Raw genomic sequence first — 23,955 nt, 5'->3', positions numbered from 1 at the left:
AGGCTCCTCTCAATCCAAGCACATGAGTTAGATCCATTCCTCTTTACCACAAGCCAAAACCATCCTGAATTTATGAAATTAAAAATGTCCTCAGAGGCTTAGTGAGGGATGTTCTCTGCTCCCTCTGGCATTCTCCTTACGGAGAGGTGAGGAGGGCTCAGGCATGCATGAATATACTGATTCACTTGCTGCTCTTTCCATCTCCTCCATGTAGGGAGAGGGGAATGCTCAAACTGAGAGATCTCATGGTCAATCTAAACAGGAGATTCCTCCTGATCTTTGAAGTCTCAGGCTGATCTCCCACTGCCAGGGCAGATATGTTTTTTTTTTTTTAAAGTGCTAAGATCTATAGGCTTAACTGCTTATGCTTTGGTCCCATCTTGCCTCTCATGCTCTTTAAGAACTACACAAAACCAGTAGGTAAGGTTATTCATTGATTTAGTCTGCAGAACCATCAGCATTGCTGAAGCACAGCTCTATGCAAGGAACTGAAAGTGCTTAATCTGGCCCCTGGTTATTGCAATGGACTGGATGTGGGCCACTATACTGAAGCTCAATGCAGACAAAACGTCATATTTAGTCTGTCCTTGAATGGACTGCACTTCCCCAAAAGATCAAGTCTGCCTCTTGAGGATGCTTACAGACCCATCCTGACTGCCTGAAACAAAAGAGCTCCTCAAAAACACGTTGTGGAACATGTCAGTAACAACATCAAGGTCAAGGATAAAGAATTCTCTAAATGAATCAGAAGAAAGAAACCAGCTAGAGAGGTAGCTGGTCCATTGGATGATAACAGAATTACAGTAGCACTAAAGGAAGATAAAGAGATTGCAGAGAAATGCAATGTATTTTTTATCTTTCTTTTCATCTATCTTGACAACAGAAGATACAGGACAGATACCAATGTCTGAATTAATGTATTCAGGAAGGGAATCTGAGGAACTGAGGCTGAGAGTAGTGACAAAACATGAAATTCTCAACCTTATTGACAAACTGAAAGTTCATAAATAACCAGACCCAGATGGTATCCTCACTAGAATTCCTAAAGAACTCAAATATGAAACTGCTGACCTTTTAACCAAAATATTTAATATGTCCCTAGGATCAGTCTCTGTACTACACTGGAGTATGGGAGAACAGCCAATGTAACACCAATTTTTAAAAATGGATCCAGGAGGGATCCAGGAAATTACATGCTTAACGTCTGTTCTGGGTAAGTTGGTTGAAAGCCAATTGATTATTATTAAAAGCAGAATCAGTAAGCATAAAAAGGGACAAGCCCAGCTGAAAAAGAATCAACATGGATTTTGGAAAGTTAACAGATTGCTCTGTTCTTTAATTACCAGAGGGCACTATCCAGTACTGCTGCAACAGGAAGCTAGCATTTCTCATTTAATTAATGAGAAATGAGCCGTTTGTGCTTATTTCCAGAATGAAATCAGGCCGTGTAGCACGCTCCTTCAGCAAGCTCCATTGGCCTGCCTATTCTGGAAAGGTGGGTTTCCAACGGTTGGCTTCAGCAACTGCTGTCTTCCTGCTCTGCTAATAGTTGGTCTCACTGGCACTCAGAAAGCACTGGCTGTTGCCCTGAATCTGTAGTCTATTCTTAGCTGAACCTTCAGATAGATAACCTCTGAGGCACATTAAAATCCCCATTAACTTCAAATAAGACAGGATGACAAAAGCACTGTGGATGATCAAAATACTGAAGTAGAGCTCTTCAAACAATTCACAGGACCCACCTATAAACCAGCTCAATCTTTGAGGTCCTACTTTCAAGCACTATTTGCCCCCTCCACAACAGAAGACACAGGAATATCTTGCTGCTGAATAAGCTGACATTTAATTTTTCTTGCTATGATTGATCTAAACATACATTAAGTGTGGCATAGAAGGAGAAAAGGATGTGTTCTCAATGGGCCATGCAGCCGTAATGTTACGCTGCCAGTCCAGGGGCAGCAGAGAGGAGCTCCTCCTTGGGTGACCAACCCATAATCAGATCAAGACCCACCTGAAGGTCACAACCCACAGTTTGAGAAGAGCTCAACTAAAGCCTAAGATCCATCAGAGTATGTTTAATGCTAGGAGATTTACTGTATTACAGCAGCTCTTCTTACAGCTTTTATAACTAAACCTCACTTAAATCTCAGTACTCAGATGCCTTTCAGCTTGCTTGCTCAATATAAGAGTTGCATGTAATTCTTGTAAAGTTGCATGTAAAGTATTTAAAATGCTTTCTTTAAAAGTAAATTCTGCATTAAACCAATGCAAAAATCTGAGTTTATCTACAAGACAGTTTTGGCATGCACTAGCAATCTTTCTCTGGATTTATTGTATACAGAATCACTGAACACTGATGTCCAAGTTCATATTTGTATGACCAGGTAAATTTTTGGCCTAATTAAACAGTGTTTTTCAAGAAAGCAGGAAGGCTCCCAAGTTTGTATAGTTTGAAATGGGATAGCAGAATGTATTTTCTAGAAACACTCTAAACCAACCCTGTTTTAAAAATATAGTAAATCCTTAGTAATGTCTAATTAACTTGAGCTCATTAGAGGAAAGAGGTATATTGTAGAGCAGATGTCTCCCATCCATAAGGGTCCAAATTCAGCTTCCCAGTATCTCTGCAGCACAAAGTTCTCCAGCAGAACTGAAAAGTAACTATCGGAGGCCTCTGAGACAAATGCCAAATGGAGGCAGTATGGGATCGGTTGCATGGATCAGTGATGCCAATTAGTACAAAGGCATCTTAGTGATAATTCTAGTGTGATCATATTAAAATAGCATGACAAGCCAAGCAGCCAAGTTGAGAGCCAGTATTTATTTCATTTCTATATTACTCAATAACTAAAGTTCTCTGGGCAGTTCACAACAATACACAAAAGCATAGACCACAAATTCAATAGATTTCCACATTTTTCCCAGTATACAGAATTTAAAAACAATGTAACAGTTAAAATAATTTCAATACAAACTAGACCTGTTTAAAAAGCAGCTGACATAAATGCCCCATCATGCTATTCAATACCATTCAATGCCTTTGGGGAGGGGAGGACAGCCTTAACCTGGTGCTGTAAAGATGAGAGCTGGTGTCAGGAAGATCTTGCTAGGAAGATCTTTCTATAATGGGAGAGGGGAGGAATAATCACTGAGAAGACCCCCAGACCGTGCTCAGTGCCAGGGATAGGGTTAAGGTGCCAGTCAGAGGAAGGCCTCAGATATCCATTGCAGTGTCCAGGTAGACTCAGGTCTGGAGAGGCATTTTATTAGGCATTTCAGTCCCAGTCTATTAACCTATAAGACCTTACACAGACTGGGACTGAAACTTAACCAGAACCTTAAATTGAGCTTGGAAGTTTACAGGCAGCCAATGTGGGTGAGGCAGAATTGATGTTAAATGTGCCAATTGTCTGGTCCCACTGGCTGCTACGCTTTGCACAAGGAGCAGATTCTTTGCAGTTCCAAGGGCACACCATCTATTATTGCAGCTCCTTAATGTAAAAGGCATGGGCAAATAGAATACCCAAACCAGTTAATCCTGTCTATATAGAGGTAAAGCTGGTAGAAGGTACTTCATGAAACAGACAAAGAATTAAGGCTGCTAAACAGGCTGTGATGGACTGCAAATAAATAAAGTAATAAATGAAATGAAGAAGTTTAAATAAGACAATTCCAAGACATTTCTGTTTCATGTATGGCAATGATAAAACCATTGAAGGCCTCAGTGGCCCTTCAGCAATAAACTGGGAAGACCAAAGGAAGCCACTGCCAAATTTGCCATGTCCCACCACTGTTCCATTCTCCAAATTACTGACATGAGTCCCATGTCTTCCTAGAATAACATATGCATTCAGCCCTCCCTCCCATCCCACAACAATGCCCCATTCAAATATGTCCTAAATAAATAACTACAAAATGAGAGAATACAGGTATTTATCTGTTAAAGCATTACCCAACCCAACACTCTCCAGATGTGTTGGAGTACAACCCCAACATTGTCAGGCAGCAAGGGCAATTTTATTTGTTTATATATTTATTTACTATATTTATGGGCCACCTTTTTCCTGCAAGGAAACTCAGGCAGCTTACAAAACCCTCCTCTCCATTTTATAAACAGAACAATAACCCCTGAAGTGGTTAGGCTGAGAGATAGTGAATAGATTTACCCAGGGAGCTCCACGGCTGAATGGGGACTAGTACCTGGATTTCTGGAGTCCCTAACTTTGGCTTTCTACAATGGTAGTCTAACACATCTGAAGCAGTGCAGTGCATGTTGGGGAAGTCTGGTCCATGGTAACCCTTCAGTGCAAGTGACAATGTGTTCATTACAGCTCTTACCTTTTCCTTTTTGTGATAATGAGAACATCATTAAAGAGGAAGAGGTACACTTGTTGCTTAGAGGTCCTTTTAGAGAAAAGCCCAGTGTCTTCCACATATGTTGTCAGTTCACCCCTTTTCACTAGCCAGCGAGAAGAAGAAACCAATGGGAATGGCTACAAAGTAAGAAAACTACAATTTAACCTTCCAGAAGTTTCTATAGGAACTTTCTGGAGCGACACAGGAAAGTTAATAATAAACTCTTGTATCCCTCCAATTCTATGGTTCCAAATATAAAAGGAGAGAATAAATGCTCTTTAAGGATTCCTGAAACCATTTGCTACTTCAGCTTCTAAAAGTCTGTAAATAGATCAAGTAATCTATAAATTGCACGGTCTGGTTTATATGAATGAAACATAGCATCATAATGCCAACCAGCTTCGAGGGATCTGTGGTGCTTTGTGGAAGGGTACCAATTGCAAAAATAAATTAAAAATTAATTGTAAAAACCTGATCACATACGTTTTCATTTGAGTTTTCGTTTGTCCATGATTAGCATATGCCTCCAAGTTTTTTTTTTCATATGAACTATGTATGTTTTTGATTTCAGGCTCAAATGGTGATTCCAAAGACCCTAATCTTTAGCATTTAATTTTTACTTTATAAAATCTCTCCTGTCATAACCTTCCAAGAGAAACTCTCCCTTGATAAAATAAGCTGAAAATTGAGCCAAGAATACTTATAATTTTCACTATTCATTTGGAAAGTGTTACCCACTATCCATTTTACTTCAGCTCAAAGGTAAAATCAAATTTCCTGGTAATATGTAAAATGAGACATTACAGAACAAAAGACAGATACAAGACAAAGGTGTATTATTACTGTAATGGCCAGAGGAAAGTTCAGGTTTAACTGTGAAAGGAATAACAGGGAAAGAGTGGAAAATGTAGGTGGACATGCTATATGTCTGCAAACACTTTTTAAATTTTGTCCACAAAAGCATGATAGTCTGGCTTAAGCCTGGCTTCTTGACATATCTATCCATATTGTGCATGTACCCACCTCAGATATTAATGGTTCTGACTGGTTAATAACAGTTAGGAAAGTCAGAACACACCAGAAATGTCTCCCTTGCTTTCTCTTTCTCTCTTGCACTCCATTCCCAGCTCCCTTCTCCTTTTGGAATCAGATGTGGTGCAGTATTCTGTCTGCAGCAACATTAACATCAACTATGGTTGGCTTCAAATGATGAATAAGATAAGAAGAGCCATGCTGGATTAGACCCAGATTCATCCAGTCCAGTATTTTGTTCCTAAAGTGCCTACAGGAAGCTCACAAGCATGTCATGAATTTAACTGCCCTGTTCAAGGTCCCTAGAAGCTGGTGCACACAGGGATACGGCTTCTGGTACACAAGGAAGCATAAAGACATCAGAATTAGATGTCACTGATAGATTATGTTCACTCTCCTTTTAAAGATATCCAAATTGGTGGCCCTCAGGTCCTATTATGGGACTATTTTAAATCAGGGTTTAAAATCATGCTATGTAGGTTAACAAGGGTTTGTTGGATTTCAACATCAGAGGAAAATTATAGTTAGAGGAAACCATGATATCAAAAGCAGGATCAGCATTGGGGCGGGGGGAGCATTGGGCCATTTGGCTTCTTGATTTAAATGATGGTTTGAAAACAAGCAAAGATCTGAAAGTATGCTTTGATCCTAGATTGTTCTCATTTATGATCATTTAAATGCCACACAGTGGAAATGCAACCCCTTGGGTTCAATTATCACAGGGAATTGTAGTTAGTTTTAAAATGAAGGCAAAACTGTTTGTTCTCAGGCTCTGCTGTGCAAAAGAAAGGAAGCAAAGATCCCATGAGAACCCAAGGATCACAATGGCTTGTTTCCATAGCATGACCTATAGGTTCCCTTGTGTCTGAACCAAAGTTTACTTAGCCATGATTAAACCTTACTTTTAAATGCCTACACCATAGTTAAGAGGTGGGGTTTTTAAACATGGTATGTATCAACTGTGATTCACTATTACACATTCGATGTCAACTGTGTTTAAAATATGGCAAACATTCCCTTCATTCTGGAAAGTATACAGGCAGGTGTCATCAGGGGGTACCTCAGGCAGCTACACGTCAATTTCTCTTTACAAGATTTTCACTATCCACGGTATGTGCAGAGTATCTGCAAAAGGCTACATTCTTTTCCAATTTTCTCATGAAGGAGATATGCCAGATAGGTTCCACTGACAGATAGCTGGGAACTGAACGCTTTTAAATATAGCCTACTTCATGATATCATCATTTCTCTTTTTAATATGCCTTTTAATGTTCCTTAATGAAACCACTGCATTTTATGGTGCTAAACTGAAAGTTCTTCTTATGACTTTGAATATGGGAGCTACAGAGATACAGGGCACATTTGTCACTAATTCCCTTTCCTCACCACTTTGAAATCCTAAATCTTCAGCTGTTGGCTGACACTTTGCCTTTTTTTAACTCACAAAGCTCCAGAATAGAGATGGAAAGCATTGCCCTCACTCTGCTTCACGATGATGCCACATTATTAAAGCATCTGATTGTGGTCACTGTTTCCCAGTTTCACAGGAGCTTCACAGAGGGAAAAAAAATGTGTCTAACTACAACGGGAAGTGGAAATGGGGGGCTTTAGATCCAGCAGATCCAAAATGGCCCTTGCCATGCCCCATTTCAAGCTCTACTGCCAGTGGTAGCTTCATAGCCACAGTGTCCATGCCAACTGATAATAATGAAAATTAGGTCTAGATTTGGATGGATTGACAAAGCACAACATTTAAAGGAATGTAATTCAAAGAATGCTTAATTTTAACTGCAGAAACTCAGGTCTGGGTCTGTACTATGGGAAATGCGAAGGGGCAAAGGATACCATCTTAAACTTTTTTTTAAAGAGTAAGGAATATGGCAAATGCTGGAAAAGCAAAAATTGAAGAGATAAATACAGGCAGTTGACTCTAACATTGGACAAGTGAACTTCTACAACATCCTCTCCTCTTCCTTACACCTTAAAGTTGCTCTTGAAAATTTCCCAACCTTCTGGAAATGATTTAAGTGGACAGAGGGATGCTAGTGAGCAGGGACATCTGTTTCCCTGGTGGGTGGATTCCATAAATGAAGCCACTGACTTGAGTTTATAAGAGGTGAGCAGGGGGCAGTCATGGATGGGACATTTTTGAGGGCTTTCATTCAGAGGGTTGCCATAAGTTAGAGATGACTTGGCAGGGCATAACCACAACCTTAATGAATGGCCAGGACAGAATCCAATCCCTAAGTACAACTGAATCCATTTCCAGAACTTGAGCATCCAACCAAGCTGAAAAGGAAGCATATTATGTATTTATTTGGCGTATATGGCTAGGTAATGTATGCCAATTGAACTTTGTTAAAACCATGCTTTTCTGGTTCGGTTTAAATGATGAGAGTCCCATAAGCAGCTATGTCAACTGTTCTGTATGCTTCAAGGATCAAATCTGCTTTAAAGACATGCATTTGCTTGTCATTTCTTAGAACATGAGCTAACTTCCCCTTCCAATTCTTTAGGTAATAAACTAGATTTATCTTTCTGACAACTCACCATAAATATGAAGGCAAGCTTAATGTGTGCACAATAAATATATTATGGAAAATATCTCACCTTGATTTTGAATTCCAGCTGGGAGTTGATAGTGTACATCATTTCTGTCCTTTCCATTTTTCGAGCACCTTCGTTACAGAGACGAACCAACTGTGAAAAATACATTGTATTCATCTGATATATTTATATTTGGCTTTGCAATTTTTAAATCTCTCTTTTCAGTGTGGTATTTTTTCAGACTTCCATGCCAATGAGAAACAATGAGAAATCAACTTTTATTTTACAAATAACTTTTTTATTTATTTAAAATATTTACACCACCTTTAACGATGAAACCCCTTTCACAGTATAAATTCTTTTTGTTAAAGACACAGATACACTGGGAGGTGGGGGTGTATTCAAAATACGATGTTTGGAAATAATATTTCCCCATAAAGGTAACGTAAAGGAAGTAGTGATTAATTGGAGACCAACGAAATCAGGGGACAGATATCATCTGGCACATGCAAGAGTCCGAGGTTCAATCTGGCCCATTGACTGAATATGGTTCCAGACCTCTACCTGAAATACAGGTGGTTAGCCATATTAAAGTTTGTGGTTCTTCTTACAGAGTTAAGGCAGCTGGATGCCCCCCATCTCTTTCAGCCTCTGTTTACCTTACACAGCATTTCAGCATCGTTATTAACATTTTCCAGTGACAACAAAACAGAATATAAAAGGGGCAGCCTGACAAAGTTTTTAACCTTTTATTTGTTATATGCAAAGAATAAATTCCAGAATAGTAGACTTTTGGTTCTGCTTGTTTCTTAAATATGCCATGTAGTACAAAAGTTCAATAAGAAGCATCACTAAGACACTGATTATGAACCCTGTCACCATTGCTAACTTTGGTCAAAAGAGAGATAGAAAGCAAGTTATTTGTATAACTTCCTGGGATGAAATAAAGATAAGCATATCTTTCCTGCCAACTTTCTGAAAGAAGACAAAACTCACCTGGAGTTACTGAAATAGTATGTAGTTATGCTAGCAATTTCTATTTCTAGCAATTTTATGTGCACAAGGCATATTAAGCTATTTTCTTCCTTCAGCAGAAATGAATTCAGTGCAAGTAAAGAGTAATTTGGAAAAGATGAAGATAAAGTATTTTTAAAATGCCCTAGGGGTATCTTTTTCCTGAGAACTATTTGACAAACTGTTAGCAAGCCATTAGAAGCAGTTTTATGAGCCAAAGATGAAAGTCCACGCTTATCAGGGATAATTTAGTGACAGCCACACCAAGGGTAAAGCAGTCCTTGTCAGGGAAAATGTCATTTGTTCTTCCCTTTTCAGTCTAAATATGATGCAGATTCCCAGAGGAGGCTGACAATACTGACTGCATAATGTGGAATTGCAACATCAGCATGCAAAGCTGGTCCCTCAACAACCAAGTCTGAATTAACAGATTCAGGTTTTTTTTCCTTTGTAACTCTCACTATTTCTGGGGGGGGGGGGGGGGGCGAGGAGAGAGAGAGAGAGAGAAAGAGAATATTGTCCATATATGAATAAGAGGGAGATCAGAAATACCTGAAGTACAGAAACTTTTCCAGCCAGAGGACACCTTTAATTTTGGAAAAGCCCTTGGGGGGCATATTCTAGGGATGGACAGAGCCAGAGGCAAAAGGGGCAGGACTAAATATTGTAACATATCACATAAATAACAGCAAATTAGCTTAAAGTTCGTATTGCCAGCAACTAAGCCTTAGAAGAGGCAGTTCAATGGGAAAAAAGCCTGACAAACCAAGAAACACACTGTTAGCAAAACAATCTGCAGTTGTGAGCAAAGTGGCACGGCCTTCTGGGGAACCCAGCACAGTTGGGGTGGTCAATTTAACTTCTGAGCAAGAGATTGCTGCTGCTGCCTTTGGCATTAGGCAAGTCGATCAAACTTACTGATAGCCACTTCTTCCTAGCTATTAAAGATGGTTCAGTTTGTTTTTGATTTGCAATGGAAGTAAGATAATTTAGAGAGAGAGCAATGCCAAAGGTCCCATCTATTCTCCCTACTGCCCAACTCACAAATTAATGGGGGAGGACTCAGCCATAAAGTTAACCATGCATAAAAGAGAGAAGTTAAATCTGCATATATAAAATAGAAATTGATAGCTGGATAAATGAGGAGATGGACTGGAGAATTAATGACAACCGCAAAAAGGAAGAAAAGGCAATAGTTGCATTACTGTAAGAACAGATAGAATATGTCAGGCTACATGAAATGCCTGTCTCAAGTATTTTCACCTTTAAGGATCAGCCGATCATTAACCCATTCAATATGGGACACTCAACTCTGAACATTCAGGCACTGTAATTCTGAGGTTGCCAGGTTGGGAGATAAAATTGCAGAACCACCACTACATCCCAAGCCAGATGGTCTGGATTAAAGAGGAGTGGGATAAGGGGATTTTTCACCCATCTTTTTCTGGTAATTCTCTCCTTTTCCCAATCCATTAATTACACTGCAAACCCTAATACAGCAACAGATATCCACAGAATTTGGTATTTTTAAAGTTCCTATACGGAGCCAACATAGCTAACCTTTCCTAAGTACCTCTCAGCTATTTTGGGAGCACTTCTGCACTTCTAGCAATGATCATATTACAGAAGAGAAATCACAGTCCCCTTCCTCTAGTAGGACTTAGGGAGGTAGAAAGGAAGGGGTGGCTTCTGTCCCACATGCTCGGCCTTTGCAGGAAGGAAAGGGGAGAGAAGTCACTTCTTCCTTCCTTCTCAGTAATTGATTGTACAGTACAAAAATTTCATCATCAGCCTGATAGCTGGTACTTCATGTGAAGTGCAACCTGGCGTCTTTCCCTTGAAGGAGAATTCAGGGAAGAAAAGGAGGTGCTGCCTTCCTTCCCCAATTTTTTCCCCCCCAACACGGCTGTATCAGGAAGGTGCTGTTCCTGTCTTTGGCAAAACCAGTGCAGATGTGAGCACTAAAATGGATTTTACTTCCCGAGTCATGCAAAATGCAAGGTTTAGTTGGCTCAGTAAGCCTACCCCAAATTTGTGGACTCCTACATATAGCCTATCATTAAAGCATTGCAGGAAAATGTTAACACTGCAGATAAAGGACAGTTAATCCTAAATACTACTTCCAAGCTAATACTGCATGATTTTAGGGCCTCTTCAAAACATATGGAAAAGATTAGTACCAGGTTTATGGCAGCATTTAAATTGACTAACTCCCAGATGATGGATATTAATACTAATTTGTGTTTTTCCTGAATGAGATTATGATGTGGATCAATGTTGGGGACTTCACAGATATTAATACTTTCTGCCACCAAATTTAGTTACACTGGAATGTTCAGATCCAGAATTCATTTTTAAGCAAGTTGTAGATGATTCTATAATAATTATTTGATAATTATTCAGGAGTGTGTTGGTTGACTGATTTCAGATAGCCTGCAGGCTTTAGGGTCAAAGAAGTAATTCTATGGAATATCTTGCCAGCTTCACCTATCTAGGAAATCAAATCCAGGCTGCAAAATGTCAAAATATTTAAAATTGCAATCATGAACAATACATTAGATTATGTATTTGATTATACTGAGTTGAACCAACTTTGGAAGTTCTTGACCAGAAAATCAAGCAGCTAATGTCTATTGTTGAAGAACAGCAACAAAGATGTACATTTGAGAAGCTAAGGTTGGAAGCGTATGTGTGCACCTAGGCAGAAGAAATGTTCTACAATTCCCAGAATGGCCCAACTGGATAAAATGCTGGGAGCTGTAGGACTTTTTCTGTCCAGACATGTATAGTACTGCACCCTATTTACTTTGATAGGAATAATAATAATTCATAATTTATGTATTTATGTATTTATTTATTTAGAAAATTTCTATGCCGCCCCATTCGCCGAAGCCTCAGGGTGGCTCACAAAACATTAAAATATAATACATTAAAAATATAAAACAAATTACAATATAAAATAAGTAGGATGTATGTATTTATATCCTACATTTCTGCCAAAAAAGGCACTCTAAGTAGCTAACAATAGCATCCAGATTAGAGACAGAACCATAGTTTAACCATAGTTAAAACTTAACATAAGAACAAAGAGATTAAAAATAGAACAAAGAATAACACAACAATGAAGAAATTAAGCAGCACCAACCAATTCTAAACCTTTCATCATTAGCTGTGGTTTCCTATATACAATCCTGCCTTTGTCCAAATATATTTCCTGAAATTTCAAGTTATAACAAAACAATTTCTGGAGGATATGCCCAGGGCCTTGAGTATCCTTTCTTCCCCAGACCTCACTTTATCCTGAGTCATGCATGAGGCTCAATTGCCAGGCTAAGGATAGTCCAGAGGCTCAGGCCATTTCACATTTCAACAATAGTGATGGCACCAGTCTAACTCCAAGTAAATCTAGGAAATAGCTATTGGCATGAAGAGCCTGTTGTTCCCCGTTTTCTGCTGTGCATAAATAATAAGAAAAAAATTGGAAAACAATCACCACATGCAATTTTGGTGGAAATATACATGAGTTAAGAAGTCTTAATTTCAAGTAAGTGTGCATGATAGGGTGGCAGCCAATCTCATTCTAAACAGAGCCACTGAAACATACCTTGCTTACTTCTTTTAAAGCTCGTTTGCAAACTTCATATTTTGGTGAATCTTTAGGTGTTTTCTGGCAAATAGTCTGAAACAAAGAGCCATCCTGTTAGATATGTTTAGAGAATTTACTGGCTTATTGACTAGATGGAGCATAAATGTAGCATTTAATATTGCAAATTAGAAATACATCATGAAACTGCAACTTTCTTACATGATAGGAACTCCCAGATAATCAGAGGGAGTGTGCTGAAGGATGCTACTCTTTCTATCAGAAAGGCACCCATGGGACTGTCCCGGGTCATCAGCATGACATATGTAGTGAGACATACTCTAGATTTGGCCTTTTTGGCCATATATGAGAATGGTGCTGTGTGTTTGACTTGACCCATTTGTATGATCCCATCAGATCACCACCTGCTGAGATTTAGATGAAAGGCAGCTTTTCCCCTCTACAAGTGCCAGGGTATTAAGATGGTCTGCCCCTGAAAGCTAATGGATCCAGATGGTTGCTCTGGGAGTTTTCTGATTGCTATGGCTGGTATGCCTGCTGAAACCTTAGCTGAGCTGTAGAATGCACAAATGACCCAGGTGCTTGACACGATCACTCCTTAACATCCTTTCTGTTGTAAAGCCCATGTAGGTCCATGGTATATTGCATTGCTGAGAGCAACACAACTTAGCAAATCATTTTGGTGCAGATGAAGAAAAACTGGATTTTAATTGGATTTTGCACACAGTTTGGAATCAAGGTGCTGCTACAGTGTCATTTACAGTAATGGAACAATATAATTGGAAACTTTCTCCTCCTTTCCTGCTTCCTATTTCAATGCCAGACTCCATCCTGCCCAGGTTCAGTACTAGCAAGCGCCATAATCTAAAGATTTCATCAGGTGCAAGAGTTTCTTGCATATTTATAGTGAGCAGAAGATGCAATCCAAAATTTCTCTATTTGAGGAGCACCATAAAAATAAAAGAAGTCTGATCATTAAATCAACATTTTGTAGACTTAGAATAACAAAGCAGCACCAAAGGAAACATCCTGCACTGATATGTTCATAATGACGAGGGGAGCATAGTATGTTGTTTTTGTAAGAGAAGCCAAAACACTATAAAACTGTTCCATGGTAATATGTTGTTTTTACAGTCTGAATGTAATAAAGGGAATCATTATTCCTGAATTTCTGGCCCAAAGACATGATCAAAATTAATTACAATGAAAAGACTTTAATGAGTAACAGAGCTAGTATAGCTCACTGTTCAAAGCGATGGTGGCAGAAGATTCAGGTCCCGCTCCCAGAAAACTCACCGGGTGGCGGTGACCTATTCAGACTTTTCTTGGTGTAGGTGTTGCCTTGTTGCTCCTTAATCTGTTACTTTCTTAAATAATTTATATTAATATTCTTTTATTAATTGGTAAGCAGAAGCAGCAATTATGACTGTATGAACCCTCTCTAACAATTTAAAGCAGAAATGAGGAATCCTTTTCCTGGTCAGAAACACATTCCCTCCAGGGTCCCAGCTGTGGGTGGGGCCACACCTTTCCTCTCTTCCTGCCAATCCCCTCACTGGGACTCGCTTGCTTTGCTGTCTCTGCCACCTCCAGTTCTCTCCCACAGGCAAGCCAGTTTTTTCACTTTCTCTCACACCCTCCTTTTGTCTGAAGCCCTCTGACAACAAGCCTGAGTAAGCAGGCATAGGATACAACCTGGAGCCTTCCAGATAAATTGGGGGTGGCTGGGATACAACAATGTAGACATTTCCAATTTATCATGCTCAGTGAGATGTACACAGGTACCCAAATGCCATTAGTACAGTTGCAGAGATATTTATTGCTGGAGGAGACTCCTGTGAGTCCCTTGGACCGCAAGGTGATCAAACCTGTCAGTCCTAGAGGAGATCAACCCTGACTGCTCTTTAGAAGGCCAGATCCTGAAGATGAAACTCAAATACTTTGGCCACCTAATGAGAAGGAAGGACTCCCTGGAGAAGAGCCTAATGCTGGGAACAACAGATGGCAAAAGAAGAAGGGGACAGTAGAGAATGAGGTGGCTAGATGGAGTCACTGAAGCAGTTGGTGTGAGCTTAAGTGGACTCCGGGGGATGGTGGAGGACAGGAAGGCCTGGAGGAATGTTGTCCATGGGGTCACGATGGGTCAGACACGACTTCGCGACTAACAACAACAACAAGAGATATTTATTTCAGAGCTGAAATGGAGATAGAAACCAAAGAATAATGTTTTAAACCAGCCTGATATACTTAACTTCTCATATAAATATGAGACAAAGAGGTAAATATATGTTCTTCTTACATCCATCAACAGTGGAAGTCGTGTAACTCTTTGCATTGGGAGGATGAGAAAAGAAATCATAGGTAGGTTCCTGCATTCTTCTTGAGACTCAATTCGTGATAGTACTTCCTTAAAGGTTGGATTGGTAGCTCTAAGAAAAGCAATAACATTAATATTTTCATTATTAGTTAAATTAATATTAGCAATAATTAATAATGATTAATAATTTTAAGAAATAGGCCCATTTTTGACAGAAATATATTCTGTTTGTTAGGTGCTTTCCTGGAAATCATGCCTATATCTTCTAAATTTAAAGTTTAAATGCACAAAAGCACAAAGTGTTTACTTGAATAGCTTAATAAGCTGAGATACAAAAGCAACTTTGGCTTGTACTCCATGACTCACCTGAGTACATAAAATCTTCCATTAAGTTAACTTACTATCTCAGTAGTAAAGCTGTTAATCATGATTTCCTATTAGACTAAAACTACAGTAAGGGAAGACTTCCTGGTTTTTTGCTCCCACCACTAACACTTGTCCATACCATATCTTCTTAAGATGAAATAGGATTGTTCTGCCTCATTCTTCCATTGATCTGCTCATCAATCTATCCTCTGTTACCTACTAAGGGGCAGATTAGAGTTCTGATATTCACAGAGTGCTAGGAAGGGAAGATTCAGCAAATATCAGTAAAAATGGACTGGGCAAGGGAGCAGCCCAGCTACAACCTTGTTCAATGTCTCAGTGAACTTAAAATACACAGGTGCGATTTGCTGTGGAGAACTCAGGATGATATGTAACTATTCTCTCAAGCATGATCCAACAGCTCTTCTTCAGGTCTCTTCCTTATGGGACATGCTTTATGTATCAACAAAGGAGAGGACTTTTTCTGTGGTGGCATCACAGCTTTTCTACACAGAGTACATCTGGAACTGAAATTATTATCATTTCAGTACCAGGCTTAGATGTCTGGTGCTTGCCAAAGCACTTTACCAGGTGATATTTTGCAGCTTCATCAGTCTCTTTTTTCTTTTAATGGCTATTGCTTGTTATCACTTATTTTATTTAAATTGACACAATTAGTTTTATTTATGTGTTATAACTCACCCTGAGATCCATTTGGAGAGCAAATTAGAAAAAAAAAGTTGAATGAATAAAATGAATAAGAAACAGAAGGCATGACTTGAGCAGACTCACGATCTCACTCTGCATCTAGTATGGCCAGTCTAGATGTACTAATTGAACCCGTTAGTTTGGTTCAATTGAGCATGGTTTTAATCAGCAAACATTAATTAATTATGTAAGTAGGATTTCTGTTGCTGATAATTCCAATAGTGTTAAAATATAAACAGTTTCCATTACTTACAATAGTTTCTGAAGGGTTCGCTGCTGGTAGACTTCATTTGTGCAATATTTCACATAAGGGTCAAAGGTTGATGTTGTATGCTTTTCGACAATATCACTGATGTCATCTATGAAGATGTTATTCTGATGCCTTGCTTCAAGCTCTCCAAAGAACCTGAAGTGGAAGAAAAAAGATTTTCAAAACAAATTCATCATGGGTTCTTGTCTGAAAAGCTAGAAGGTCTTTAATTGGCTTTATAACTGCATCATTATAGACCATTGTACAGCCCTAACTTGAAGAGACTATGAACTTCTTACCAAAGAAGAATCTTGACTTTTCTTTTTGTCTTAAATGTATACACATGCTTTTACTGACAATAAAAATTGAGTTTCAGATTACTTTTGTGGATGAAAGATGATTTTTCAATGTAACACAATCTGAATTGTATTCAGAATGTAAATTAACATATTTGAATTACTATCCAGTAAACAACTGAAAAAAGTTGAATCTTGAAGTATGCGTGCATTTTGCACAAATGGACATCCCAACCAAATGAAACCCAACTGTTCCATATGGGATAGGTGTTTACCAGTCTGTGATGGCAGCAGAAAGTAACTCTAGCAAATGCTATAGACACTGCATGGTTCCCACGTATTTCAGCAGAAGAATTCCAAATGCCAATGGAAAATACTGGTAGGGGAGGGGATATTGTGTTGGCCACCATTTTCTTCCATTATAAGCTACAGCCCAGTTATATCCAGACAAAATAACCATGATGTTTTGCAGGGGGTGGGGAGAGAGAGGCCACACAGAAGCCAGCAGGAAGACCCAGGAAAACTTACTACCCATACCCTGAGCAGTAGCACAAATAAGTAAAGAGGAACACAAATAATGAACCTAATATATTGTCAGCAAACCCATTCCAAAATGAATATAATTTTAATAAATTAGTAATAAAACAACTTAGATTTTACATGATGGAAATGTATGCAAAATGGATGGAATATTTAAATAGAAGAATTGTATACAAACTTACTTGGAAAAATACATGCTCCGATCACATATGTATGTAAAACATTAAATATCTGTCTGACGAACAAAATAACAAGACATGACAGTATTGTTTTTCTACAGAATGATGTAGCTCTTGCTTGCCATTTTATTTACAGCAGCATTATAAAAGTCTTCCGAAAAGCTAAACATCAGACAGAAGCTTAAATACAAGTGTTCCCTCAAAATGTAACTATTCCTTGTGCCACTCTGAAGAACATACTGGGCTAGTTTGCAGGTAATGTCCCACCACGATTTAACATTGCCTACATGCCACAGAGTGATCTTGGGAAGAGCCTTGAGCTTATGCGCTCCCATTCCTCCTCATTCCTCCCCATTACAGTATTTAGACTCACTTTAGGCTGAGTCAGTTGTCTCTTATAATTCCTTAACCATTCAGTGCTATTCCTTATATTACTTGAATAGGGAGAAGGCAACCACACAGAACTTGCAGTGCATCGAGGAAATTGTTACCTACCATGGAAATAGCCCATTTTTGCTGCCCAGAACTGTTAGCACAAATGAACTGTTAAGAACTCACTGGCTAATTCTCTGCCTGGTTGGTTGCAGTTGCTTTTTAAGGTGAGCCTTACAAATATCCAGGTTTTTTTCAGTTCTACATTTACTCTCCCATGGTAGAATGACCTTATCATTATGGAAGCTGCTTGAGTAAAGGATCAAAGCTGTCATTTGAATGACAGAAGCTGTTGGTGCAGCATTTCTTGCTGACCCAGCTCCTGTCCTCAGTCTTACAAATGGCTTCCACTGCCACCTGAGGGAGCAAACATTTCTGTATGCAGTTCCTGGAGGTAGACTGCATTTGCTAGATCGAAGCAAGTGACTGAAAGTTTTCACATATCCTCTGGCAATTATTGTATTGGCATAAATTTGCTAACACTGAAAAATATATTAGTTACTTCTGGAGAAGGCCAAATGATTGCACTACTTTTCACACTGTAAATGTAATATTCGACTATGCTGAGTATCACATTTGGGATGCCTTTGGGGAATTATGCGATAGCTTCCAGTCTGTGTTTGCATAATGTTATGGAAAATCACCCAACAAATATTTGTCTACTGTAATTACTTCAGTGTTAGCTGGTATGTTACATTACTTTAAATGTATTTTAATAATATTACATTTTGTGTTGCTGTAGATTGTTGTTGTTTGTGTAAGCTACCTTGTATGGGTATATACTCTAAGAGAAGCCAGTCAAAGGTAGGGAGGATCTGGCACATTAAAAGAGACTAAGTCTGTAGCATATAGAGACTAGGAAGGAAAACACAAGGTAAGTTCCATTAATGCCAGGGAAGACACTGGCAATATATCCAAACCTGATACCAATGAAATGGGGAAATGCAGTCAGGAGCTCCTGGCAGCCTGTAGGTTGCTAGGTAGAAGGTGGGAATCCATGGCCATCCAGGTGGTTTTCTTTGAAATGATACCTTCTTCAAAGGGGCAGATAGACAGCTGAGGAGTCTCAACGTCTGGATGAGAGAATTGCGCAGAGAGGGGACTTGTTCTGATTTGCAAGGCACTGGAAACATTTCAAGATATACTGAACCTGCACAGGAGGGGCAGGCTCCACTTGAACTGGTATGGACTCAGACTGCTGGAGCTAAACGTACAAAGTGGCAGCACATCTTTTCAACTGAGCCCTGGGGAAAAGCTGACAGGACCTGTGATGAACCCAGTTCAGGTTAAATTATCCCTAGTGAATAAGAATGAAAATAACACTCTGGTTGCTCAAATGCAGAAGGAGAAGAAATAGGCCACCAGCATATGGTGGAATATGATAGCCAGACAAGGAGGCCTAAGTGCCATGGCAGAAGATGAATGTGCCAGAGACACCCAGCACAAACTGCTTGGTTCACAAACAATACTAATTCATACTATATTTAAACCACAGTGCACTGTCCTACCCAGGGTTTGTCTGGCAAAAATAAACAGATCATTTTTTTTACCCCGGTTCCTGGATGGTTTCTTCCTTCCTTCACTAACTCTCCCTATATTCCAATGCTTTAGCAACACTGCAATATTGGCTTGTAAAGTTGATTAGTTGTTTTTAACTGCTTTTACCTACTGCCTTTTTCACCTTGCAGTAACCCATGAACAACCCACAAATTTGTGTTCACATGTAATGACAACACATGGTTTAAAGAAACAACATTCCACAACTCAAAAACATGTTTTTTTCTGGGATTTTCCTGGTTAACAACCCACAATTTACCATAGCTCTGGGTTCAGTTGTAACAGCATAATTCAAGAAATCATGATTCATTATGTAACCTTGGTTTCCCTGAAGGAAAAATGGCAGGATATAAATGTTATCTCAGGAAGTACTTCCTGATGGTCAGGACCCCTAGGATATGGAATGGGCTTCCAAGGGAGCTGGTTAAAACCCCATCAATGAGGGTGTTCAAGGAAAGATTGGACAACCACATGCTGGAGATTACATGAGTAGAGCCAGCTGGAGCCAGGGGTCAGACTAGATGGTACAGGGGACTCCTTCTGAATCACTTTTTTTCTATATTTCTATGTTTCTATAATAGTAATAATAATAAAATTATAACTTGTCATTATGTGCAAACTAGGTCTATAGTCTGATGGTTAAGTTATTTTCAAATAAAAAATAAAGCAGAGGTCTCTCAGTGTCATGGACTCCACTGGAAATTAAAGCAAGACTGTAACAGTGTTTGAAGGAGGAAGGAGCTGCTATTTGCTTCTGATACTAATTCCATCCTTAGAAGCTACTGGGAGCAGGAGAAGCTGCCAATAGAATTTAAGTCCTTAAAATCATCCAACAAAAATTCATTTTTTTAAAGAAAGTGCATTCATAAGTATACTGCTCTGTTGGAACCAGAAGCCCTAATTATTGTTAATGCCAGTGACCTGAAACATCCGGCTCTTGCAGAAGTCTCTCCAAAGACTTTTGTGAACTAAATTCTTACATTTCCAGAAATCCTGGGAGAAGGACAGGTCCATCTGTCCCACTCAGCAGGAGACAAATGATTTCTACAACTTCTGTCTTTTCTGCAAGGCATGAAGACATCAGGAAAAAGAAGGGATCTCTCACATGCCACAATACAAGTGAACCCGAAGGAGGTGGCTGCCAGAAAAATCTGTACTTGCCACTGGCTATTTCACAAGTATATTCCTGAACTGCTGGTTGGAATGAAACAGAATTCCACCATGTCTTTGCCTTTGTTATTTTATTATTCACAGAAATGTTTTTACTATTCATTGGAAAGTGGGAGATTGTATAGTATGTAGATGAAAAGCCTCGAATTTTAGCCAGTTGAAATTTTACTTAGTGTTGTTTATGCTCAATCTATGAATGTTCAATTTATGTGACCAAAGTCCTGTTATTTTTAAGAAGGGGGAAAATAAAATACGAACAATTTCCCAAGTAGTTACTAAATTCTCCACTTTAAATAAAGCAAGGCTTCAAATTACCAGCACTCAGGTGAATTGTGTTTACACTATATGAAGATTAAAAAGCAAGAGGTTTTCTGAACTGTGTTCCCAATCATCGGCTGGTGGAGGCGGAGCTAGTTTCCATAACAACTTTTTCTTGCCATGTGACAAAAGATTTTTTTGTGTCATGTGTTCATATTCCCAAACTAATCCTTGCTGAAAGCACCCTGATAAGATATAATGACCTTTCTTCAGTATACCTTTGTGCCTCCTTGAAACATTTTCAAGGGAGGCTCAACATTACAAGCAACTGAAATGGCAAGTTTTACATTCCTCTGCCTAAGACAGGAAAGCTACCTTCTTTCACATGCAGTCAATTCCATACAAACAGCACCTCCACAAAAAAGTCTCAGTATCACCATGTTCTACAATAAATATTGTACTTATACATATGTATTATAAACCATTGAATAAAGCATCAACAGGCAACCTATCAGTCTTTACTTAAACTGCTGAAATATTTAACGGGGAAGTTGTTACAAAGCAGGACTGGATGCAAAGGAATTCCAGAAGGCAGTTGTGAAGTCTAGTATTTTTTAAAAGTCTCAAAAGTAATTCTGTCTGTATTTTTCCACACAAATCACTTTAACTTAAAAATATATAGTACTTCAATACAAAGCAATTGATTGAATAAAATTCTCCAGTTTAAAATTCCCCATTTGTAGCATACGGGGGAAAAGAGATAAAATAGTCTGAATTCATGCAGAATTTATGCACCAGAATTGGCTTGCCTGTCCATTCATGTTCCTACATGGGTTTGAGACACATGCAACCTTCAAAAGTCTTTGCCATCTATTCTTACAGGATCTATGGCAGATTCAGGACTAAAGTTGGCATCAAGATCTTGTTAAGCACAATGCCACGCTACTGTAATCCAATAAGCACTAGCAGACAGCCAAGTTTGAAGACTTCCCACGAAACCTATTTAGAACCTTGAGATGCGTGGTTCTTTTTGCCACATAAACAATTGTATGAGCAGACAGATACAAAGTCACAACAAATAGGGATGAAATGTGAAATAACAGCAATCCTAATGGCTAAGAGGAATAACTGCATTCTCCCTGAGCTACAGAGGCATGACTCAAGCTCTGTATTTAGGAAACAATCTAAACAATCCTATGCATATTTAGAGAAATTTCCCAATATGCCCCAGCTAAGCCATTGTAGGGTATTGTAGGAATTTCTTCTGTTTAAACATGCACAGGCAAGATTTAGGCCCACATCTCATAGCATGCTTCTGTCAATGATCACTGCAGCGGCAGATAGACTTCATACCCTAGCTACAACACTGGAGCGCAGTTTGTTCAAGGTCTACAGAATGCACCAGTTTAATTTCAAAGTAACCCTAACCCTCCACCTAATGAGCAACCATTGCTTACTAGAATCTCCCTCTTCCTCTCTCGAGTAAGGGACAATGCGTAGGTGTGCCACATTAAATCCAAAGTGCACAATTATAGGACTAGCTATTCCACTCCACATAGTTAAACGTTAATATATTACCAAGAAGAATGTGCAAATGCGTTTTTGATCCCAGCACAAGCAAAATTTCAACACAGAGATAACTCATGCAAGAGAAAATACACAATAAAGCAGAACATTTCTGGAGTGATGATCAGAATTGAATGATGAATGATTCTGTAGGTATAGTTTCACTGAAACTAGGAATATTTTCATCTGGATCAACAAGTGTCCCCACCTCTTTTTTTTTCTTTTTGCAATTACTGCAGAAAGATATAAAATGTTTAACCAGGCAGGACTGCTCTTTGACTACAGCTAAGTGGAAACAGGTGAATGTAAGAACAAATCTGATTCTACTTGATGTGACGGAGAAGGAAATGTATTCATAAGAAGTATTGTAGGAAACTACTTTTGTACATTTAATCCTCCACTCAACCTTAATCTAATGGCACAGCTATAAAAGTGCCTCCACAGAGAACTTTTTAACTATAGGTGTTTATATGTTTGTATTCACTTTTTAAAAAGTCCTAATTAAAATAGATGTGCTCTTCTGAACAGATCTGAATTTCATTCAGCAGAAAATACAGAATACGTAGTAAACAGATGCCTAGTAAAACAAAGATTTAGAAACTCCATAAAAAGAGAAGTTTGCATGTAGACCAGTTTGTATGATATCTGTACTATGTTTCAACAGGAAGCCAAAGTGGCCAATAAAGAGTTCCACACACCCAAAGGTCTTAGAGGGAAGAATACATGTGGTCAGGAAAAATTCAGCAGAGATCCTGGAATACAAGGGCTGAACTAAGCAATTGAACATGTAGTAGTAGCTTCTACTGAAACAGACCTGATGATTTAGATGAGCCAAAGAACATGGGCTATATTATGGTTGTTCATGATTTCATTAATCTAGAACTATAAATGGTCCAATCTATAGTTCAATGAAAATTAAATCAAATAACAGTTTTTGTCTCCAAGCAGCAAGTTTAAAACCTACAAAAATCTTCCTGGAATAGAAAAGATAAAGTCAACGTTAGATCTATTTATTCACTTTATTTTTCATGTAGTTCTCCAATTGTCATTAAAGGCTGTTCAAGTTCACATCTACCACTGAATTAGTGATGAATTGCATAATTTAACTTCCTTTTATTCATATGGGGAGAAAAAAGCTTCCTCTTATTCATTTGGAATCTGTCCCCATTTTATTAGATGACCCCAAGTTAATGGCAGAAAGTGAAGATGAACTAAAGAGCCTCTCGATGAGCGTGAAGGAGGAGAGTGCAAAAGTTGGCTTGAAACTCAACAAGAAAACTAAGGTCATGGCATCCGGTCCTCTCACTTCCTGGCAAACAGATGGGGAAGAAATGGAAGCAGTGACAGATTTTATTTTCCTGGGCTCCAAGATCACCACAGACGGGGACTGCAGCCAAGAAATTAAAAGACGTTTTCTCCTGGGGAGGAAAGCTATGGCAAATCTAGACAGCATACTAAAAAGCAGAGATTTCACCCTGCCAACAAAAGTGCGTATGGTCAAGGCTATGGTTTCCCCAGTTGCAATGTATGGCTGTGAAAGCTGGACCATAAGGAAGGCTGAGAGCCAAAGGATTGAGGCCTTTGAATTGTGGTGCCAGAGGAGACTCCTGCGAGTCCCTTGGACCGCAAGGCGATCAAATCGGTCAGTGCTAGAGGAGATCAACCCTGACTGCTCTTTAGAAGGCCAGATACTGAAGATGAAACTCAAATACTTTGGCCACCTAATGAGAAGGAAGGACTCCCTGGAGAAGAGCCTAATGCTG

General features: G+C 39.0%; 1 protein-coding gene across 2 annotated transcripts in view; it reads right to left on the bottom strand.

The window, feature by feature from the left end:
* Window positions 1-23,955, bottom strand: part of ARHGEF26 (Rho guanine nucleotide exchange factor 26) — a 77,390-nt gene that overhangs the window by 19,565 nt on the left and 33,870 nt on the right. For both annotated transcript variants that reach the window (XM_044432726.1, XM_044432727.1), the window contains exons 7-11: window positions 16,198-16,350; window positions 14,853-14,982; window positions 12,554-12,628; window positions 7,999-8,088; window positions 4,339-4,493 (exon numbers count right to left, since the gene is read on the bottom strand). In XM_044432726.1, the coding sequence (XP_044288661.1) occupies window positions 4,339-4,493; window positions 7,999-8,088; window positions 12,554-12,628; window positions 14,853-14,982; window positions 16,198-16,350 (603 nt within the window). The remainder of the gene's footprint in view (window positions 1-4,338; window positions 4,494-7,998; window positions 8,089-12,553; window positions 12,629-14,852; window positions 14,983-16,197; window positions 16,351-23,955) is intronic.

Source organism: Varanus komodoensis, unplaced genomic scaffold (assembly GCF_004798865.1).
Source record: "Varanus komodoensis strain SLA01 unplaced genomic scaffold, ASM479886v1 scaffold25, whole genome shotgun sequence".
Taxonomy (NCBI): Eukaryota; Metazoa; Chordata; class Lepidosauria; order Squamata; family Varanidae; genus Varanus; species Varanus komodoensis.
The sequence above is the reverse complement of the archived record's forward strand: the minus strand, read 5'-3'. Positions and strand labels throughout refer to the sequence as shown.